The 17,691-nt window shown below is 45.5% G+C and overlaps 1 protein-coding gene across 2 annotated transcripts; it reads left to right on the forward strand.

Annotated features, from left to right (window-relative positions):
* The first annotated feature begins 32 nt into the window (after nt 1–32).
* On the forward strand, nt 33–11,868 carry msrb3 (methionine sulfoxide reductase B3). 2 transcript variants are annotated; one of them, XM_068306691.1, is made up of 7 exons: nt 33–551; nt 4,072–4,204; nt 6,906–7,014; nt 9,082–9,159; nt 9,373–9,401; nt 10,783–10,880; nt 10,961–11,868. In XM_068306691.1, exons 1-7 carry the CDS (start codon nt 276–278, stop codon nt 11,129–11,131), a joined length of 894 nt encoding a protein of 297 aa, XP_068162792.1. In that variant the 5' UTR covers nt 33–275; the 3' UTR covers nt 11,132–11,868. The 2 variants fall into 2 exon arrangements, with proteins under 2 accessions (XP_068162792.1, XP_068162793.1); XM_068306692.1 differs by having other exon boundaries at nt 356–489.
* Nucleotides 11,869–17,691: the final 5,823 nt, after the last annotated feature.

A 17,691-nucleotide genomic window follows, 5' to 3' on the forward strand; every position in this document is an offset into this window, starting at 1 on the left:
GACAGGCTGACGTGGAGGAGGACGTGGCGCCCCCTGGCGTCACAAGGAGAGGCTGTCCCATGACGTCATCGGTGTCCCCATGAACAGGTGAAGTTTGGACTCCGGACGGGACACAGAAACCACCTGTAGGTCTCAGCCGGACGGGGGTCACACGTTCTTCTGTACCCGCTGCTCCGGATCCGGTCCACCGGCCGGGGAGTCCGTTCCGGACCCGCTCCGGTGCGGAGCCGCCGTCCGGCCGGTGGCGCCGCCCCCCAGCGCCCCGCCGCCGGGTCATGACCATACATGGACATGTGCTGGTCCTGAGCTGCTGCCTGGACACACGGCCTGTGGAGGACCCGCCTGGACCCGGAGCCTGGACGACCCGCCTGGACCCGGAGCCTGGAGGACCCGCCTGGACCCGGAGCCTGGAGGACCCGCCTGGACCCGGAGCCTGGAGGACCGGAACAAACCGGACGAACCGGTCGTCTACCGGAGCCTTCACCGCCGGTGAGCCTGAATGTTGTCCCGGAGCCTCATCGCCCCCCTCCCGCTGCTGCTGCTTCTGTCCGGTAGGTAGGCGGTGGTGTTCGGGGCCCTCCGTTGGGGGGGGGCTCGGTGCTCACGCACACGGCCAGGTGACAGTTCTGTCTCCCGGTCCTGATCTGGACCGACATGGGGCGGTAATGGGGGGGGGGGGCGTCTGTCCGGGGTCAGTTACAGTTAGTCCGGTTACAGTTAGTTCAATTATAGTTAGTCCAGTTACAGTTAGTCCAGTTACAGTTAGTCCGGTTATAGTTAGTCTGGTTACAGTTACTTCAGTTAGTTAGTCCAGTTACAGTTACTTCAATTATAGTTAGTCCAGTTACAGTTAATCCAGTTAGTTACTTCAGTTATAGTTAGTCCAGTTACAGTTAGTCTGGTTACAGCTACTTCAGTTACAGTTAGTCCAGTTACAGACTTAATTTGGTTATGTTACAGAGTTAATCCGGTTCCAGAGTTGATCCGGTTCCAGATTTAATCTGGTTGGTTACCTTTACCGTTGGACGTTTATCAGAACTGGCTCAGGGACCGACATGAACGACCTCGGCTCTATTTAAACTGTTGGTTTGTGTGTTTATGAAGGATCGACTCCTGACCTGAGACATCAGTCAGTGGATGTTCTGACGTCAACACTGACCGGTAGCACAGGTAATGGTCAGGTACACTGAAGTCACATGACCAGTAATACCATGTAGAGTACTATTACACAGTAGTTTACCCATAGTTCACCAGTACTGTATCAATGGAGTCCTTTCAGTCACGTCTTGAAGCTGGAATCTGGAGCTGCTGGACTGATCCAGAGCCTGGAGACACTTAGATGGAGAGTCTCAGCAGGAGGTCAGATGTTTAACCTTCAAGGATCAGCTGATGTGATGGAGGAGCTGAACCTACATCTGAGTGAATACCTTCGTCTGTCCATTCGTCACGTGAGCTGAGCTGCTTGTGTTTGTTCTACTGAACCAACATCAAGGTCCCCCCCCCCGAGGGTGGTGTGCTGTAGGGCGTTGGTTCTTACCCCCCAGGTCACAGACCGGCCTTCTGTGGTTGTGTCTTCTGATGCGGAGTTTAGGCTAGCCAAGCCCCCCCTACTGGTGGGTGTCGGCACTGTGACATCATTGGACAGCTTCACAGGAAGTCTGCTGTGATGGGTGGAGCTACTGGGGTGGGGGTGGGGGATCTGTAGAGACCAGGACCAGGGAGAACCCTGAAGAGTTCTGTAGAGAGTGAAGAGTGACTCAGTCAATGAGAGGGAAAGAAACGGAGAGTCTGTGGGTCATGTGTGAAACTGACCCTGTTGTACTATTACAGGGGGGGTGGCAGTGAACTATAAGACACATTGATCACCATGACTGGAAGCTGGATGGGCTATGAACCCGTCTTTAGGTTCTTCAATATGTCAATCACCAAGTGGTTCACCGTGAAGCATCATGTGTGTTTATTCCGTCCGTCCGTCCATCCATCCATCCAACCATCCATCCATCGTCTATCCATCCATCCATCCATCCATCCATCCATCTACTCATGAGGTGACTGGAGGTTGTTCATCTTCTGGACGCTCCCAGAACACTGGTGGAGAGTTTAGAACTGGTGTGTGTGTTGTACAGTGCTTTGTAGGATGTCTGATGGGTTTTAGTTCCTGTGTTCCTCCCTGGGGGAGTGATGTAGCAGCATCCATAGGGTAGCGTGTTTGGTTCCTTGCTCAGGGGCACCTCGGCAGCGTAGAGGTTATCTGAGGGCGTGGTTTCGAACCCCAGACATGGCGGACACTATCCAGTGAGGGTCCTTAGGCAAGACCCTTAATGCTATACGAGCCTACCTCAATCATGAGTGAACACAATAATGACAGAGTCATACCGGCTCGGACGTCGCTCGGGTTAACAAGGTCCGCGTCAGATGCTAGGGAACCAGGGCGGAGAATACGGAGTTGTTGGAATGCTACTACACAAGTAATCCCAGAGAGAGGGGATATATGGGGCGGATGTGGGACCAATGGATGCTTCGAAACCCACAATCAAGGCTAACAAAGAAACAGCTGTTAGCCCAGTGTTCCAACATCCGTAACCGAAAACTGCTGTCACAACTAGAGATCTATGAAATACAACAGCAATGCTACGGCAAGGGGGAGCCAGGACGCCAGGTCAGCGGGGGGATATCACCCCCCCCCCACAATCCGTGATTGGGTACCAAGCCCCAAGAGACACACAGCCTCAATACAAGAGCTGCTGACCTGAGAAGGAAGATCGTGACCCAAATGGAAACCTGGAGCCTCCGACAAATACCGAAGCTAAGTTGTCAAGTACCTTCAGAAGATCTGCTAGAAGATGTGAATGCTGCAATATACTGTATGTATATCATATATACAGTATATATATATATCATATATGTATATGATATATATATATATGATATATCATATATATGATATATATTATATATGCATATATATGATATAAATATATACTGTATATATATATATATACTGTATATATAAATGCATGTCAATTGGTTGTTAAAATATGTTTTTTGTTTTTTAATTTAGGGGCTTTGGGACTTTCTTACACGCTAGAACAAATTAAAATGATTTTAGTTATTGAAAATGTTTGACTTAGGAGCTCAGTCACAGACCGGATTAAAGTTGTATCTCGAGGTTCTACTGTAATAATCTGAGGTTCTACTGTGTTATTATCTGAGGTTCTACTGTGTTATTTATCTGAGGTTCTACTGTGTTATTATCTGAGGTTCTACTGTGTTATTATCTGAGGTTCCACTGTGTTATTATCTGAGGTTCTACTTTGTTATTATCTGAGGTTCTACTGTGTTATTATCTGAGGTTCTACTGTGTTATTATCTGAGGTTCTACTGTGTTATTATCTGAGTTTCTACTGTGTTATTATCTGAGGTTCTACTTTGTTATTATCTGAGGTTCTACTGTGTTATTATCTGTGGTTCTACTGTGTTATATCTGAGGTTCTACTGTGTTATTATCTGAGGTTCTACTGTGTTATTATCTGAGGTTCTACTGTGTTATATCTGAGGTTCTACTGTGTTATTATCTGAGGTTCTACTGTGTTATTATCTGAGGTTCTACTGTGTTATATCTGAGGTTCTACTGTGTTATTATCTGAGGTTCTACTGTGTTATTATCTGAGGTTCTACTGTGTTATTATCTGAGGTTCTACTGTGTTATTATCTGAGGTTCTACTGTGTTATATCTGAGGTTCTACTGTGTTATTATCTGAGGTTCTACTGTGTTATTATCTGAGGTTCTACTGTGTTATTACTTGAGCTCCTACATGTTACTGTGCTGTCCAGGAGGTTCAAGCTGGTTGCTGATGTTGTCAGTGTTGCACAGATCACTACTGTTATCCTGGTGTAGAACGTCCTCACTGGTGGAACCACCAGGGCTTAGAGGCTCAGTGGGCCGGTGGTGATCCTTTTTGTTCTAACTGATGTGTTCTCATCCCTCTCAGGCCACATCCATCTCTGGAGCCCTTCAGGTTCCTGTACTGACTCATGTCGTGTTCATTGTGTGTGCTCCCCTCCATCCAGACCAGTCCTTCTAAGCCCACTGGGGTTCTTCTGGTGGGGTTCCTCTGTCCAGCAGTCATGTCGGGGTTCAATCTGCTGCATCTAATCACCAAGAGCCAGCCTGTGGCTCTGCGGCCCTGCAGCCTCCCCTCAGGTCGACTGGGTGCTGTGTGCCTGCGCTGCTCTGCTATGACGCCTTATAACGCCTGCTGGTGTGTCAGCATGACTTTACCGTGTTCACAGTCATGTCAGCCTCTCTGTGTTTACCGCGTGCTCACAGACACAGCAGGTGCTGTCGGTTACGTTAAATCCTGCAGGGAACAAATGGGCTGCTCTTCACCGTTAACGCGTTCCAGGAACCACATGTGATTAACGAATTCCACGATAGAGCGACAAACTATTGATCTTATTATTTAAGGTAATTTAAACGTTTCTGAACCCCCCCATATCGATATTAAACCACCTTCTGTCTGTATGACCTTTAAAACACTCTGATAGACTGATTAAAACACTTTTGTGTCTCACGGAAGTCAGAGACTCACGGAATGTAGAACACTTCAGGATGCCGTCAGCCAATAGAATGTGTGTACGGTATCACATGACTGACTACCAAAAATCTATGATGAGGTGGAGTCACTTTGATGTGTGAGGGTGTACTGTATTGATAAGGAGTTAATGTATTCAATATGGTGCAATTAATTACAGCGGTGATGTATTGTAATCGTCAGCGTCCGTCTGTCCGTCCGTTAGTCCGTCCGTCTGTCCGTCCGTCCGTTAGTCCGTCCGTTAGTCCATCCGTCCGTCCGTCTGTCCGTCCGTCCGTTAGTCCGTCCGTTAGTCCGTCCGTTAGTCCGTCCGTTAGTCCGTCCGTTAGTCCGTCCGTTAGTCCGTCTGTTAGTCCGTCCGTTCGTCCGTCTGTTAGTCCGTCCGTTCGTCCACCAAATGTCTTCACAACCGTTCAGATTGAAAGATGGAAACAAAAAGGACATGACTCGGGCAGCACAGGGGATGGAAACGAGATGATGACCTTGAGAAAACTAGGTCAAGGTCAAAGTTCAACTTTTGTACATTCAGGAACCGGATGAGGTAGAAAGACGAGGGAGAAGGCCAGTGTGAGTAAGACCATAGATCAAAGCTAGTGCTTTGACCTATGAAAGTAGATCAGAGCACTAGCTTTGAGCTTTGACCTATGACAGTAGGTCAGAGCTCTAGCTTTGAGCTTTGACCTATGACAGTAGGTAAGTGTCATTACTGGTCCTAATGGTCACACACACCCTTCGGTTTGGCGTCGGTGGAACAGGAACCCTACTCACGCTGCTGTCACACAGCTCTCTAGACGTTCACTGCTTGGCTCCCCTGCGTCGTGTGGACCCTGGTGTGTTGTGGTTGTGATGTCACTTCAAGAGCAACTTGCAGGTTCAATTTGATCTGAAATTTATATTAGTCAGAAAAACATTTCAAATGTACATTTGTTCATTTTCTTGACCACTTACCCTTTAAGCTCACGGGGCCTCATGATAGGGACACGCTCAGAGTCATGACTATTGACAGTCACCTGTTCACGTATGTTCTATGTTTTTGATTGTGGGAGGAAGCTGGAGATCCAGAGCAGAGAACATGCAAACACACAGAACCAATGGATTTCCACCCAGAACCTTCCTGCTGTGAGACAATAGCATCTTTTTTCATTGTTTTCGTTATATTTCATCATTCACATCACATCACAGCACGTCTGAGTCATCTTCAGGGTGAGGACTCGGGTTGGCTGCCCTTGGTACTCGTGTTTAGCTTCCAGGTTTAATGCAGGAACATGAACACACACCTTCTCCAGTCCCACCTGTTATAAGATCAGTTGTGCCGTACCGCAGTGGGCTTCATTAAGAAAGGATCCCCATCTACACACATTCAGTTCCGTTTCTGTTCTTTGAGTTGGTTCCACGTGATTATTCCACAGAAGACCCGTGGACGTAAAACAATCTGTTGTTCCAGCCATTCCTGTGTTTAGAATGCGTCATTCGTTATGAAGCGTTTGTGCTCGTCACCTACCTGAGTCCAACATGGTGCCGCTGGCCTCCAGCTCAGGGTGTCGGGGTGTCAGTGTGGCCACCACACAGTCCACCAAAAACTCTTGGTTCAGTTGTGGACCAGCTTGGGCTCAAGTTATTGGGTCATTATCTAAAGGTTGATGGTTTCATGCAGTTTTAGATTGATCAATCCACCTAAACTCTATGTTTCTGGAGGTGGGGGGATGCCAGAGAACCTGGATAGAACCCACGCAGACATAGTGAGAACATACAAACTCCACACAGAAAGGATTCAAACCTTCTTGATGATGGACACACTGACAGGTGCTGTGTGCAGCGTTCACCAGTGAGGACGGCCTGTGTACAACATATTTACACTTGTTTCTTTCTTTTTGCATTAAGAAATAAACTTTTCACCAAACTGCTGAAGGCACCGACTCCACAAACAGGACATGTTTAGTTGACACTTTCTTAGATATTCTTCAATCTGGTGTTCAGTCATACTCCGTGAAATTCTAGTTTCTGACTCATTTCTGTACACATCGCTCCAGATTGGTCTCCAACCTGCAAGTTGCTGAGTTTGATCTTTCTGAGTTTTGTTTTAATATATCTTAATCATATTTTCTCACTGAAGTGCTGATGACTGTTGTATGTGAGGTGAAAATGTGTCATAGTTACAGCTTCAACATCTCCTCATGTATAAATGAGTGAACCACATGGAGGACAGACACGAAACACAGCTGATCCTAATCCACATGTTTGTGTCTGTACCACGGAAAATAGTTAACACTGCATATTTAATGTGTTTGTCATGCGTGCCTCGCCCCCCAGGAGCATGTCTGACCAAGAGGAAGTGGCCGGTGAGCTTTCCTCCGGAGGAGCTGAAGAAGCGCCTTACACCCATTCAGTACCATGTGACCCAGGAGAGAGGAACTGAGAGGTACCTGCAGGACAAACCGCCAAATTAAAAGCACCAGTTTGAATCACAGGCACCAGTAGACGTGTACCTTAACGGTCAACTATTATCTACTCTGCATTCAGAGTCAGAGCCTCATTGGCCGTCCAACACAATAAATCAATAATTCATTATTCATCAATATTTACAACGTCTGTGTCTGAAAGTCAAAGGGCCTGGGTTCCCTTTTTCTCCCACACCCCTCACCTAGTATCAGCTGGGACAGCCCCCAGCCCCATGACCCTGATAACAGCTATATAATACACCAAAGATAAGTCATCATTAATAATGGAAGCAATGATACGGTCGTGATTAATAATATAATAGTAATGCAAGAGTTATTTTTGATAATACTACAGCATGGCTGTTACTGTTGTAAAGGGATCAGCTGGTAAACCCGATCTGAGGGGGTCCAGCTCTGTGCAGAGCAGCTGTGGTCATAGCACATTCCCTGGTTTAAACCGCACTTGATGTTGACTTGTTGACTTGATGTTGACTTGTTGACTTGATGTTGACTTGTTGACTAGATGTTGACTTGATGTTGACTTGTTGACTTGATGTTGACGGGTTAACTAAATTTTGACTTGATGTTGACTTGATGTTGACTTGTTAACTTGATGTTGACTTGTTGACTTGATGTTGACTTGATGTTGACTTGTTGACTAGATGTTGACTTGTTGACTTGCTGTTGACTTATTGACTTGATATTGACTTGATATTGACTTGATGTTGACTTGCTGACTTGATGTTGACTTGTTGACTAGATGTTGACTTGATGTTGACTTGTTGACTTTATGTTGACTTGATGTTGACTTGTTGACTAGATGTTGACTTGTTGACTTGCTGTTGACTTATTGACTTGATATTGACTTGATATTGACTTGATGTTGACTTGCTGACTTGATGTTGACTTGTTGACTAGATGTTGACTTGATGTTGACTTGTTGACTAGATGTTGACTTGTTGACTAGATGTTGACTTGTTGACTTGATGTTGACTTGATATTGACTTGTTGACTAGATGTTGACTTGTTGACTGGATGTTGACTTGATGTTCACTTGTTGACTTGATATTGACTTGATGTTGACTAGATGTTGACTTGTTGACTTGATGTTGACTAGATGTTGACTTGTTGACTTAATGTTGACTTGTTGATTTGATATTGACTTGATGTTGACTAGATGTTGACTTGTTGACTAGATGTTGACTTGTTGACTTGATGTTGACTTGTTGACTTGATGACTTGATGTTGACTTGGCCACGTGGCCTTGAGTTGGCCTCTTGGGTTGTCCCATTGAGTTCTGGAATAAGGCCCTGACATTCCTGTTGATCTGGTACCGGTCCAGACGTTCTGGTGCTGGACACTGAGTATCCGTGTCGTAGTCAGTCCAGGCTGGTCTCAGGTCGGTCTGTCTGGTCTCACAGTCTCTGGAGACTGCTCTAGTGACCGCTGGCTGCTGTCTGGCTCCCCTGGTCTTCCTACTTCTTCTTTTCTGAGCCCTGCTCATGCATTGAACCACATGTTTATCAATCAATCATCCATCCATCATCCATCCATCCTCCTAACCTGATTAATCCACTGTGACAGCTTGCAGATCATTCATCCATCCATCAGTTTTCTGTCACTGCTTTACCCGCTGTCACGGGTCAGGAGGAGCTGGAGCCTATCCCAGCTGGTTCAGGGCATGAGGCGGGGGAAACACCACAAAGCCACACAAAGACACAGACGACCAATCAATCAATCAATCAATCAATCAATCAATTAATCAACCTTTAGTTGTATAACGCTTAATCACATCAGTAGACATTTCAAAGTGTTTTAACGGACAGAAAAACCCAACAGAACCCTCCAGAGCACAAGAGACAGCAGCTGAGAAAAACCCCTCATTGAGGAAGAAACTCTGGGCAGGACCCAGGGTCTGGAGGGGGGATCCAGGCTCTAGAGCGTGTGTGTGTGTGTGTGTGTGTGTGTGTGTGTGTGTGTGTGTGTGTGTGTGAGCTGCCTTTGTTCTTCCCTCTGAGACTTGATTTGCTGAAACACTTTTCCCACAGTGCCTTCACTGGGGAGCTGACACGCCATCAGGGTGAAGGGACCTACACCTGTGTCGTCTGTGGGGCCCCCCTGTTCAGGTAACACCTCCTCTCTATCATTCAGGTGTGTGTGTTTGCTTTTAGACATAATTGTAAGTAAAAAAATGTTACCCTGATTGCCCTCTTTCAGTAGTCAGCAAATTGTGGGTACAAGACGTTGGTTTCCTCCAGATGTTTAAGAAACAGAAGAAAAGTTACTGTATTTGGAAAAGAAGAATGTTTTTGTAATTTATTGTCTTTTTCCTCTTTTAGCTCAAGCAGTAAATTTGACTCCGGATCAGGTGAGCGGACTCTGTTTCCTCTGCTAGCTGGGAGCTCGTTCTGTGTGAATCCATCTGACTCACCTGGGAGCTCCAAAATAGGATTCCCTCAAACACAACACAGACAAAATTCCTTTAATACACACTTCCTCCCTATCAGTGACATTTATTAGAGTTCAATTTCTAATCTCCATTTAAGATCAATGAAATGTCATAACTACTCTAAATACTCAAACAAGGCAGTCACAGACTGCAACATCCTGCGACACCCCTGAATTCAAAATTTTACCCTGACCTACTTGCATTGGTCAAAGATCAAAGCTAGTGGTCTGACCTACTGTCATTGATCAAAGCACTAGCTTTGAGGTGTAATAATAAAATCCTGTAGTACCAAAAGGTAAGGCTAACATCTCTAGCTCTGCTGAATGTGTTTTAACTCTGGGGGGTCTAGAGGCTAAGCCCAGCTTTAAGCCACGGAGGTTTTCAACCACGCTGCTGTGAATGACGCGCTGATGTCACTTCCTGGTCATCAAAAGTCAGAGACGTCCCTAAAAAATTCTGCAGAGTTCCCACTCTCCAGACAACTCCTCAATAATGAATTATTGACACTTGAACTCTCCCACTGGGGGCAAAGACTCTCCACCGACCCGAAGAGGGCACACCACCCTTTACCTGTCCAGAACCAAGGCCTTGGATCTAGAGGTGCTGATCCTCGTCCCATTGCGTCACACTCAGCTCCAAACCATCCCAGTGCAGCTGAAGGTCCAGGTTTGATGAGGCCAACAGGACAACATGGTCTGCAAAAAGCAGAGATGAGATCCTTTGGTCCCCAAACCGGACCCCCTCCGGACCCTGGCTGCATCTAGAAATTCTGTCCATGAACATTTTAAACAGAACTGGTGATAAAAGGTGGAAGTCAAACCTAGTAGATGTCTGATTTACTGCCAAAAACCGAGCTCCCACTACGTCATGCAGGGACAGGACAGCCCTTATCAGAGGGCCCCCAACCCCAGACGCCCAAAACCCTCCCCACAAGATACTACAGCCTCAGCTTCCTCCGTGGAAGACAGTGTCAGACCCTTATGCTTGGAGGGTTCTGTTGGGTTTCTCTGTCTGTTAAAGCACTTTGACATGTCTGCTGATGTGATTAAGCACTATGCAAATAAAGGTTGATTGATTGATTGATTGATTGATTGATTGATTGATTGATTGATGGTAGTGGGATTAAGAAGATCCTCAAAGTATCTTTTCCATCACCCGGCAATATCCCCAGTCGAGGTCAGCAGCTCCCCACCTCCGCTGTAAACAGTGTTGGTGGTGAATGAAAAATTATGCTGATAGAAAATTTGTGTGTGTGCGTGTGCGTGTGCGTGTGCGTGTGTGTGTGTGTGTGTGTGTTCAGGGTGGCCGTCCTTCTTTGACATTCTGAAGGAGGAGTCCATCGTTCAGTCGGATGACTTCTCCTATGGGATGCACCGGGTGGAGACGACCTGCGGTCAGGTACGCTGCATCAACAGTTTAAAGAACTCGTACTCATACATACAATCAAACGGATAACCTCATCTCATTGGTGGTTCCAGTGTGGAGCTCATCTGGGGCACACGTTTGATGATGGACCAAAGCCCACAGGGAAGCGCTACTGCATCAACTCGGCCTCGCTGGCGTTCCAACCCAAAGACGCGGCGTCCAGCTCTGCAGCTGAGGGCGGCGCTGCCAGCAGCTCAGGGGGCGGCGACAAGACTGAGCTCTGAAGGCTGATCCTGATTGGCTGGTTCAGACACGCTTCACCTACATGAACCAGTTAGTCAACGGTAAATGGACTGGACTGGCACCAGAGCTGTTCCACTCTGGAGGTCCAGTCCGTTTACTGGTCCCATCCAGAGACAGAGTGGATCTTCACCGTGGATCTTCTTTTTCCTGGACTCTGTTCTCTAAGTCTGACGTGTTAACACGGGTGTTGGGAAATGAAACCGCGTGTCGCTAGTGTTACAGTGTGTTGTGGTGTTTTGGAAATGCAAGCTGCTGCTAGGCTAGATTTACATTACGCATCAGTTGTACTCTGGTGCTTAAACTACAAGAACTAGTGGGTAATCGTCCAATTCAACATCGTCAAGGGGTGTGGATTTAGTCCAAAGATGTTCAAGCCCCTTTATCCTAACTAGTTGTTGTAGTATAACCATCAGGAGATGCTCAGATAATGGCTGATTTGTCACTCATTTGCTCAGTAGTTGTCTTCAGGTCCTTTCATTGATGGCTAGAGATGATCACTATGCATTCATGGACTAAATGATGCAACTTTATTCATATTGATTGTGTATTTTTACAAATATGAAGAGTTTAATCTGTGGAGGACAACAGTACTTCAGCTTAAGTCACATGACTTTATCTTCTGTGCTGCTTTGGTCACAGGTGTCATTGTACACAATGATATTATTAAAATGATGTAATGCTTTTAAATAAAGTTTTTGAATGACACATTCTCTGCTGACCACTATGGTTGCTGCCATCATTGCAACATTTACATTTTCATTAAGTGGAATGGTGATCAAAACTAAAATATTATTAAAATATTATTGGTGACTGAGATGACCCAGATTAGAAACTCTGACTTCAGTTGAGATTTTTATAGTATTTTTGAAAACACAAATAGCAATTGGATAATAAAAAAATGTAATTGTACACCAGAGACATGCGGTGACGTTCATGGCTGGGGGGGCACTGACTTCATCGTAATCAGATTTACAAACACATGAACCTACAGTTTATTCACCATTTCATTATCAATAGTGAGTGGGTTATTTTAAAGTCTCAGAGCAGAATAATTTACACATACAAACTGTAACACACAAATAAGCACCTTTAATTAAAAAACACTGTTGTTACCTACCTGTTTGTTTGTTTGTTACATTAACTTATAAATGAAGTCCACGCGCCGCTCCTTCTGAACAAAACCAGAGAAAACATTGTGAGTGTAGATCTGTTATCCTCCATTTTTATAGTGAGGCAAGGCGAACAGAAAATGAATGGCTGTACTTGACTTGCTGACTATAGATTGTAGTTTACTGACACTTCTTCTGCGGCTGAGGAGTCCCAAGAAGAATCCCTGGGATCACCAGCGCCCCCTACCATGAGGCAGGAGAACTGCGTGCCTCATTTCGTGTCTTTTCCCAGCGGTTTCAGGACCGCTCAACTCCAGAGAGACGTTACACACATGGAGTTGTTGACTAAAAAACACTCTACATTATATACATTAGCTAAATCATGGGAATTTAGTTCATAGAGCAAACGTGTTTGAACATTTAATAGCGACATATAGAGACATAGCATTATGGTCTGACTGTTAAGCTACCAGCACAGCTACTCGAGTCATTGGTCAATCCCCTGACCGCACGTCGCTGCTGTACACACAACTTACTGCTGTGTGTTTGTTAGTCAGACTACACGAAACTGATGGACTCATTTGCATGAAATTTTCACCAAGGATGGCCCCCACATTCTAGAGGTGATTAAATTTTGGTCCTGGTCGGGCGCAGGACTAGGGTCAAGGAATTTTGTTTGGTAAAATTAAAGTGACTTACTGCATCTTTAAAGGTAGGGGGCGCCACTGCGTCAGGTGAGGTGTTTCAGACATTGAATTAGGTTGTCTGTAGGACAGTGTTCTGGGCTCCTCCAACTACCAAGAGAACCTGGAAGACTATAATTCCTGGAGGGATCAGATCTCTCATCTGAACTCAGAACACCTTGGAATCCTTCAGGATGAACAGGGAAGTGTTGCTATGGAGATGGACATCAGGAATTCCTTGCTCCAGCTGCTGCCATTGGAGAAGAAAAGAGCCTTAAGACGTTATTGGCAGTAATGAAGAACCTTGTGACACCTTAAAGGTCTCAACATCTACATTAACTCTAATATGACTGTATCAGTTATGTTACATAATGATGGTCCTATAGCATCAATAGGAACGTGATGTAATGTCTCAGTCAGGATAAAAGGTATCTTCATATTCTGAAGATGAACTTTGTTTTAAAACTGTTTAATACCTCTGAAATGAAGTCAATGATACGATAACTGAAACTCACAAACCAGAAAACAAATGTTTCATTGAAGCAGAACAAATGAGTTTCTGTGAAAATGCATGACTTTAATTAAGAAAAAGAAAGTGAAACTGCAGACCTCCAGGGGTCCACCTGCATCAACCACAGAATAATGCAGGTCCTTGGCTGCTGTGATAAAGCTAACCTACAGTAGCACCCACAATAGCTGTACACTATGAAATGAGCATTGTGTTTCTGAGAGCTTTGGTAGTGCTAGTGCTTTTGGATTTCTTTTATGAATGAATCAACCAACTCTTATTAAACCTTTGTTAATGAAGCACTTAATCACATCAGCAGACATTTCAAAGCGCTTTAACAGGCAGAGAAACCCAACAGCGACAGTGGTGGGAAAAACTCCCTCATTGAGGAAGAAACCCAGACCCTAGAGGGCGGTAGATAGATAGGGACAGATAGATAGGGACCTGTCCCTATATGTAGATAGGGACAGGTCGAGTGAGAGAGAGAGAAACGGAGAAAGGCAGAGTGGCAGAGAGGCCAGATGGAGTCGCTGTCTGGAGTTTAGAGTTTGGAGTTTTGATCCAGGTGCTTAGGTGGGGACGGGAATGTCAGGCTACGTTCACCGACTCCTGGGTGGTTGTCTTCTGTAGCTGTTGCCTGGTTATATCCAAAACACTATCACAGCTGCATGGATGAAGGACTGAAGCAGGACCCCAGCTGATGGTTGGGTGAGGGGTGATAGTGGTGGGATTAGAGGAGCAGGTCCACAGTGGATAGACGGATGAGGGGTGAACATGGGAAAACCTGTGACGAGATAGAGCACAGAGACTCCAGAGAAGAAGTTGAGTTAGTAAAATGTAATTGATGGTGTGTGAATGTAGAGAGATGGTCAGAGAGGAGGAGGAGCAGAGAGAGGGTCATACTCACCATGAGCCATTTTTCAGTTTTAATTTGTAGATAGATAGATACTTTATTAATCCCGGAGGACATTGTACATATCCACTGCTCAGACATTTCATCACGAATAATGATAACGAATAAATCTTAAGTACTAGAAAGGGTAGTATCTCAACAGCTCAACAGCTCTTACATTATTTATCATTAAGCGGTCTTTTCGAACCATTCCAATCAGCTTTTCGGGCCCGCCATTCCACTGAACCAGCACTTACCAAAGTTGTAAATTATCTCCTGTTAAATATGGACTCTGGTACCACTTCTGTTCTCCTACTTTTGGATCTTAGTGCAGCGTTTGATACTATAGATCACTGTATACTCCTTGACCGACTGGAGAGACAGTTTGGTGTCTGTCAGTTAACTCTTGCTTGGTTAAAATCTTATCTGATAGGACTCAATGTGTCTCCTACAATAATAAAACTTCTGCCTTCTCCGACGTCAAATATGGCGTACCTCAGGGGTCTGTACTTGGTCCTCTGTTATTCTCCCTGTATGTTGCACCTCTTGGTCAAATTATACGCAGCTTTGGAATAAGTTTCCACTGTTATGCTGATGACACACAACTTTACATGCCCATAAAAGCAGATGATCGATCTGAATTAATTAAACTAGAGGCCTGTCTTTCTGCTGTGAATAGTTGGATGTCCAGTAATTTCTTGCTCCTAAACCCAGACAAAACTGAGATGTTAATCATTGGCCCTGCGCGACATATAAACCAATTTCAACACCTAACAATATCTGTAGATAACTGTCTTATAACCCATAGTTCAACAGTCAAGACTCTTGGAGTAACGTTAGATTCAACTCTTGCCTTTGACAAGCATATTAAAGAGGTGACAAAGATCGCCGTCTTTCATCTACGCAATATTTCCAAAATTAGGTCCTCTCTAGCCATGGCTGATGCAGAAATTTTGATTCATGCCTTTGTGTCCTCTAGACTAGACTATTGTAATGTTCTGTTATCAGGGTTGCCTCGGTCTAGAACTAGGGGCCTTCAGATGGTTCAGAACACAGCAGCAAGAATATTAACTAAAACTAGGAAATTTGACCATATCACCCCAGTATTAGCTGCATTACACTGGCTCCCGATTCATGTTAGATCCGATTTTAAGGTACTCTTATTAACATACAAAAGCCTTAATGGGCTTGCTCCAACCTATCTGTCTGATCTTGTTAAACCTTATACGCCGACTAGGGCTCTCCGCTCTCAGAATACTGGTCTCTTGTGTGTTCCTAGAGTTAAAAAGAAGTCAGCTGGCCAGAGGGCCTTCCCCTATCGTGCCCCTTTCTTGTGGAATGACCTCTCTATAGGTATTAGACAGTCTGAATCCGTAGATGTCTTTACATTTAGACTCAGAACATATCTGTTCTACCTAACATATAAGTAATATCGGGGGTGGCAGTCTCAATGTTTAGGTTTAGCCTAGTCCTGCCGACGAGCCGTAGGATTTCTTAGTTAGGCCCCTGCCTCCCATTAATCCTCTGCTATTCTGGTCCCTCTAGCACCACTCTCCCCCTGCTCTCTCTATCTCTCTCCCTCCTTCTCCTGTTCTCTCTCTCAGGCCTTTGTGTGGTGGATCATCGGCAATCGGCTACCTCTGTCTGCTTCCGTGGCTGGCGATAGCACAACCTGTACAATGGTCCTGTTTCACCATCCACTGGGGGAGTGCTGCTTCTGCCTCATTTGGTTCTGCTGTGGTTTTGGGGTTTTGCCAGAGTAACCTTGACTTTAACTTTTTTGAGCTGAATGACTTAGGCACTGTCTGGTCTGTCCTCAGAGTGGTGGATCCTCGGCAATCGGTGACCTCTGTGTGCTTCATCGGCTGGTGGTGACTCGCTCTACTGGATGGATCGGCGTGTCTTTGTCATACATTTATTATTGTTACTGTTATTATTGTGTTGTTAATCTGTACATGCGGTATCTATTGCTTCGTCTGTCCACTCCTGGAAGAGGGGTCCCTCCTCTAGTCTTCCTGAGGTTTCTCCCATCCATTTTTTCCCCTGTTAAAAGGGTTTTGGGGGGAGTTGTTCCTTATCTGATGTGAGGGTCGCACTGCTACAGGACACAGAGGTCAGAGGGATATCGTCCATGTGCAGATTGTAAAGCCCTTTGAGACATTGTTTGTGAATCTGGGCTATATAAGAATACATAAACTTGAAACTTGAAATACTGGATTAAACACCAGGAGAAAAAGAAACACTGACATCACAGGACATACCACAAGACAGACACTACACTAACAGACACATGCAGCAGTTGAGCTCACGTCGCTCCTCATATGACTCACTTAACGGTTTCTGTAAGTTTAATGTCAGGTTGTTTGGCCAACCTGACATTAAACTTACAGACTTCGACTCATGGTTCAGACTGCTGCTGGTGTCTTCTGTCTTTTGCTGTTTTCACCCTAACCCCTAGCCCTAAACTTAACCCCAAACCCTAAACCCCATCCCTAACCCTAACCCCAACCCTAACCGTAACCCTACCCCAAACCCTAACTCTAACCCTAATCCGTCCATCATGGTTGGCCTAACCACTGTCTCACCCTAACCCTAACCCCAACCTTAACCCTAAACTTAACCCTAACCCCAACCCAACCCTAACCCTAATTGGTCCATCATATCTGTCCTCACCACTGTCTAACCCTAACCCTAACCCTAATCCTTCAGTCATGTTTGTCCTCACCTCTTTCTATAATCTGTCCATCATGGTTGTCCTGACCAGTGTCTAATCCTAACCCTAAACCTACCCTAACCCCTAACGCTAACCGTAACGCTAAACCTAACACCTAACCCTAACCCTAACTCCTAACCCCTAACCCTGACCCTAAACATACCCTACCCTAAAATCTAACCCTAACCCTAATCCATCCATCATGTCTGTCCTCACCTCTTTCTCTAATCCGTCCTTCATGGCTTTCCTCTTCACTGTCCAACCTTGACCCTAACCCCAACCTTAACCTCTAACCCCAACCCTACCTTAACCCTAAACCCTAACCATAATCCGAACCCTAATCCTAACCCCTACCTTAACCTCTAACCCCAACCCTACTCTAACCCTAAACCCTAACCCTAAACCTACCCTAACCCTAATCCTAGCCCCTACACAGGGGTCCATCTGCTATGGACCTGCTCTTCCCATCCCACCAGTACCACCACTCACCTAACCATCGACTGGGGTCCTGCTGCCTCTCTTCCTTGGTGTCATCCTACTGTTCCACCCCTCATCCGTGGACCTTCCTCTGTGGACCTGCACCTCCGAGCCCACCAGTATCACCCCCATCTCTCCATGTGCTGTGCACCTTATCCT

The sequence above is a fragment of the Antennarius striatus genome, chromosome 22 (genome assembly GCF_040054535.1).
Source record: "Antennarius striatus isolate MH-2024 chromosome 22, ASM4005453v1, whole genome shotgun sequence".
In the NCBI taxonomy this organism is placed as follows: Eukaryota; Metazoa; Chordata; class Actinopteri; order Lophiiformes; family Antennariidae; genus Antennarius; species Antennarius striatus.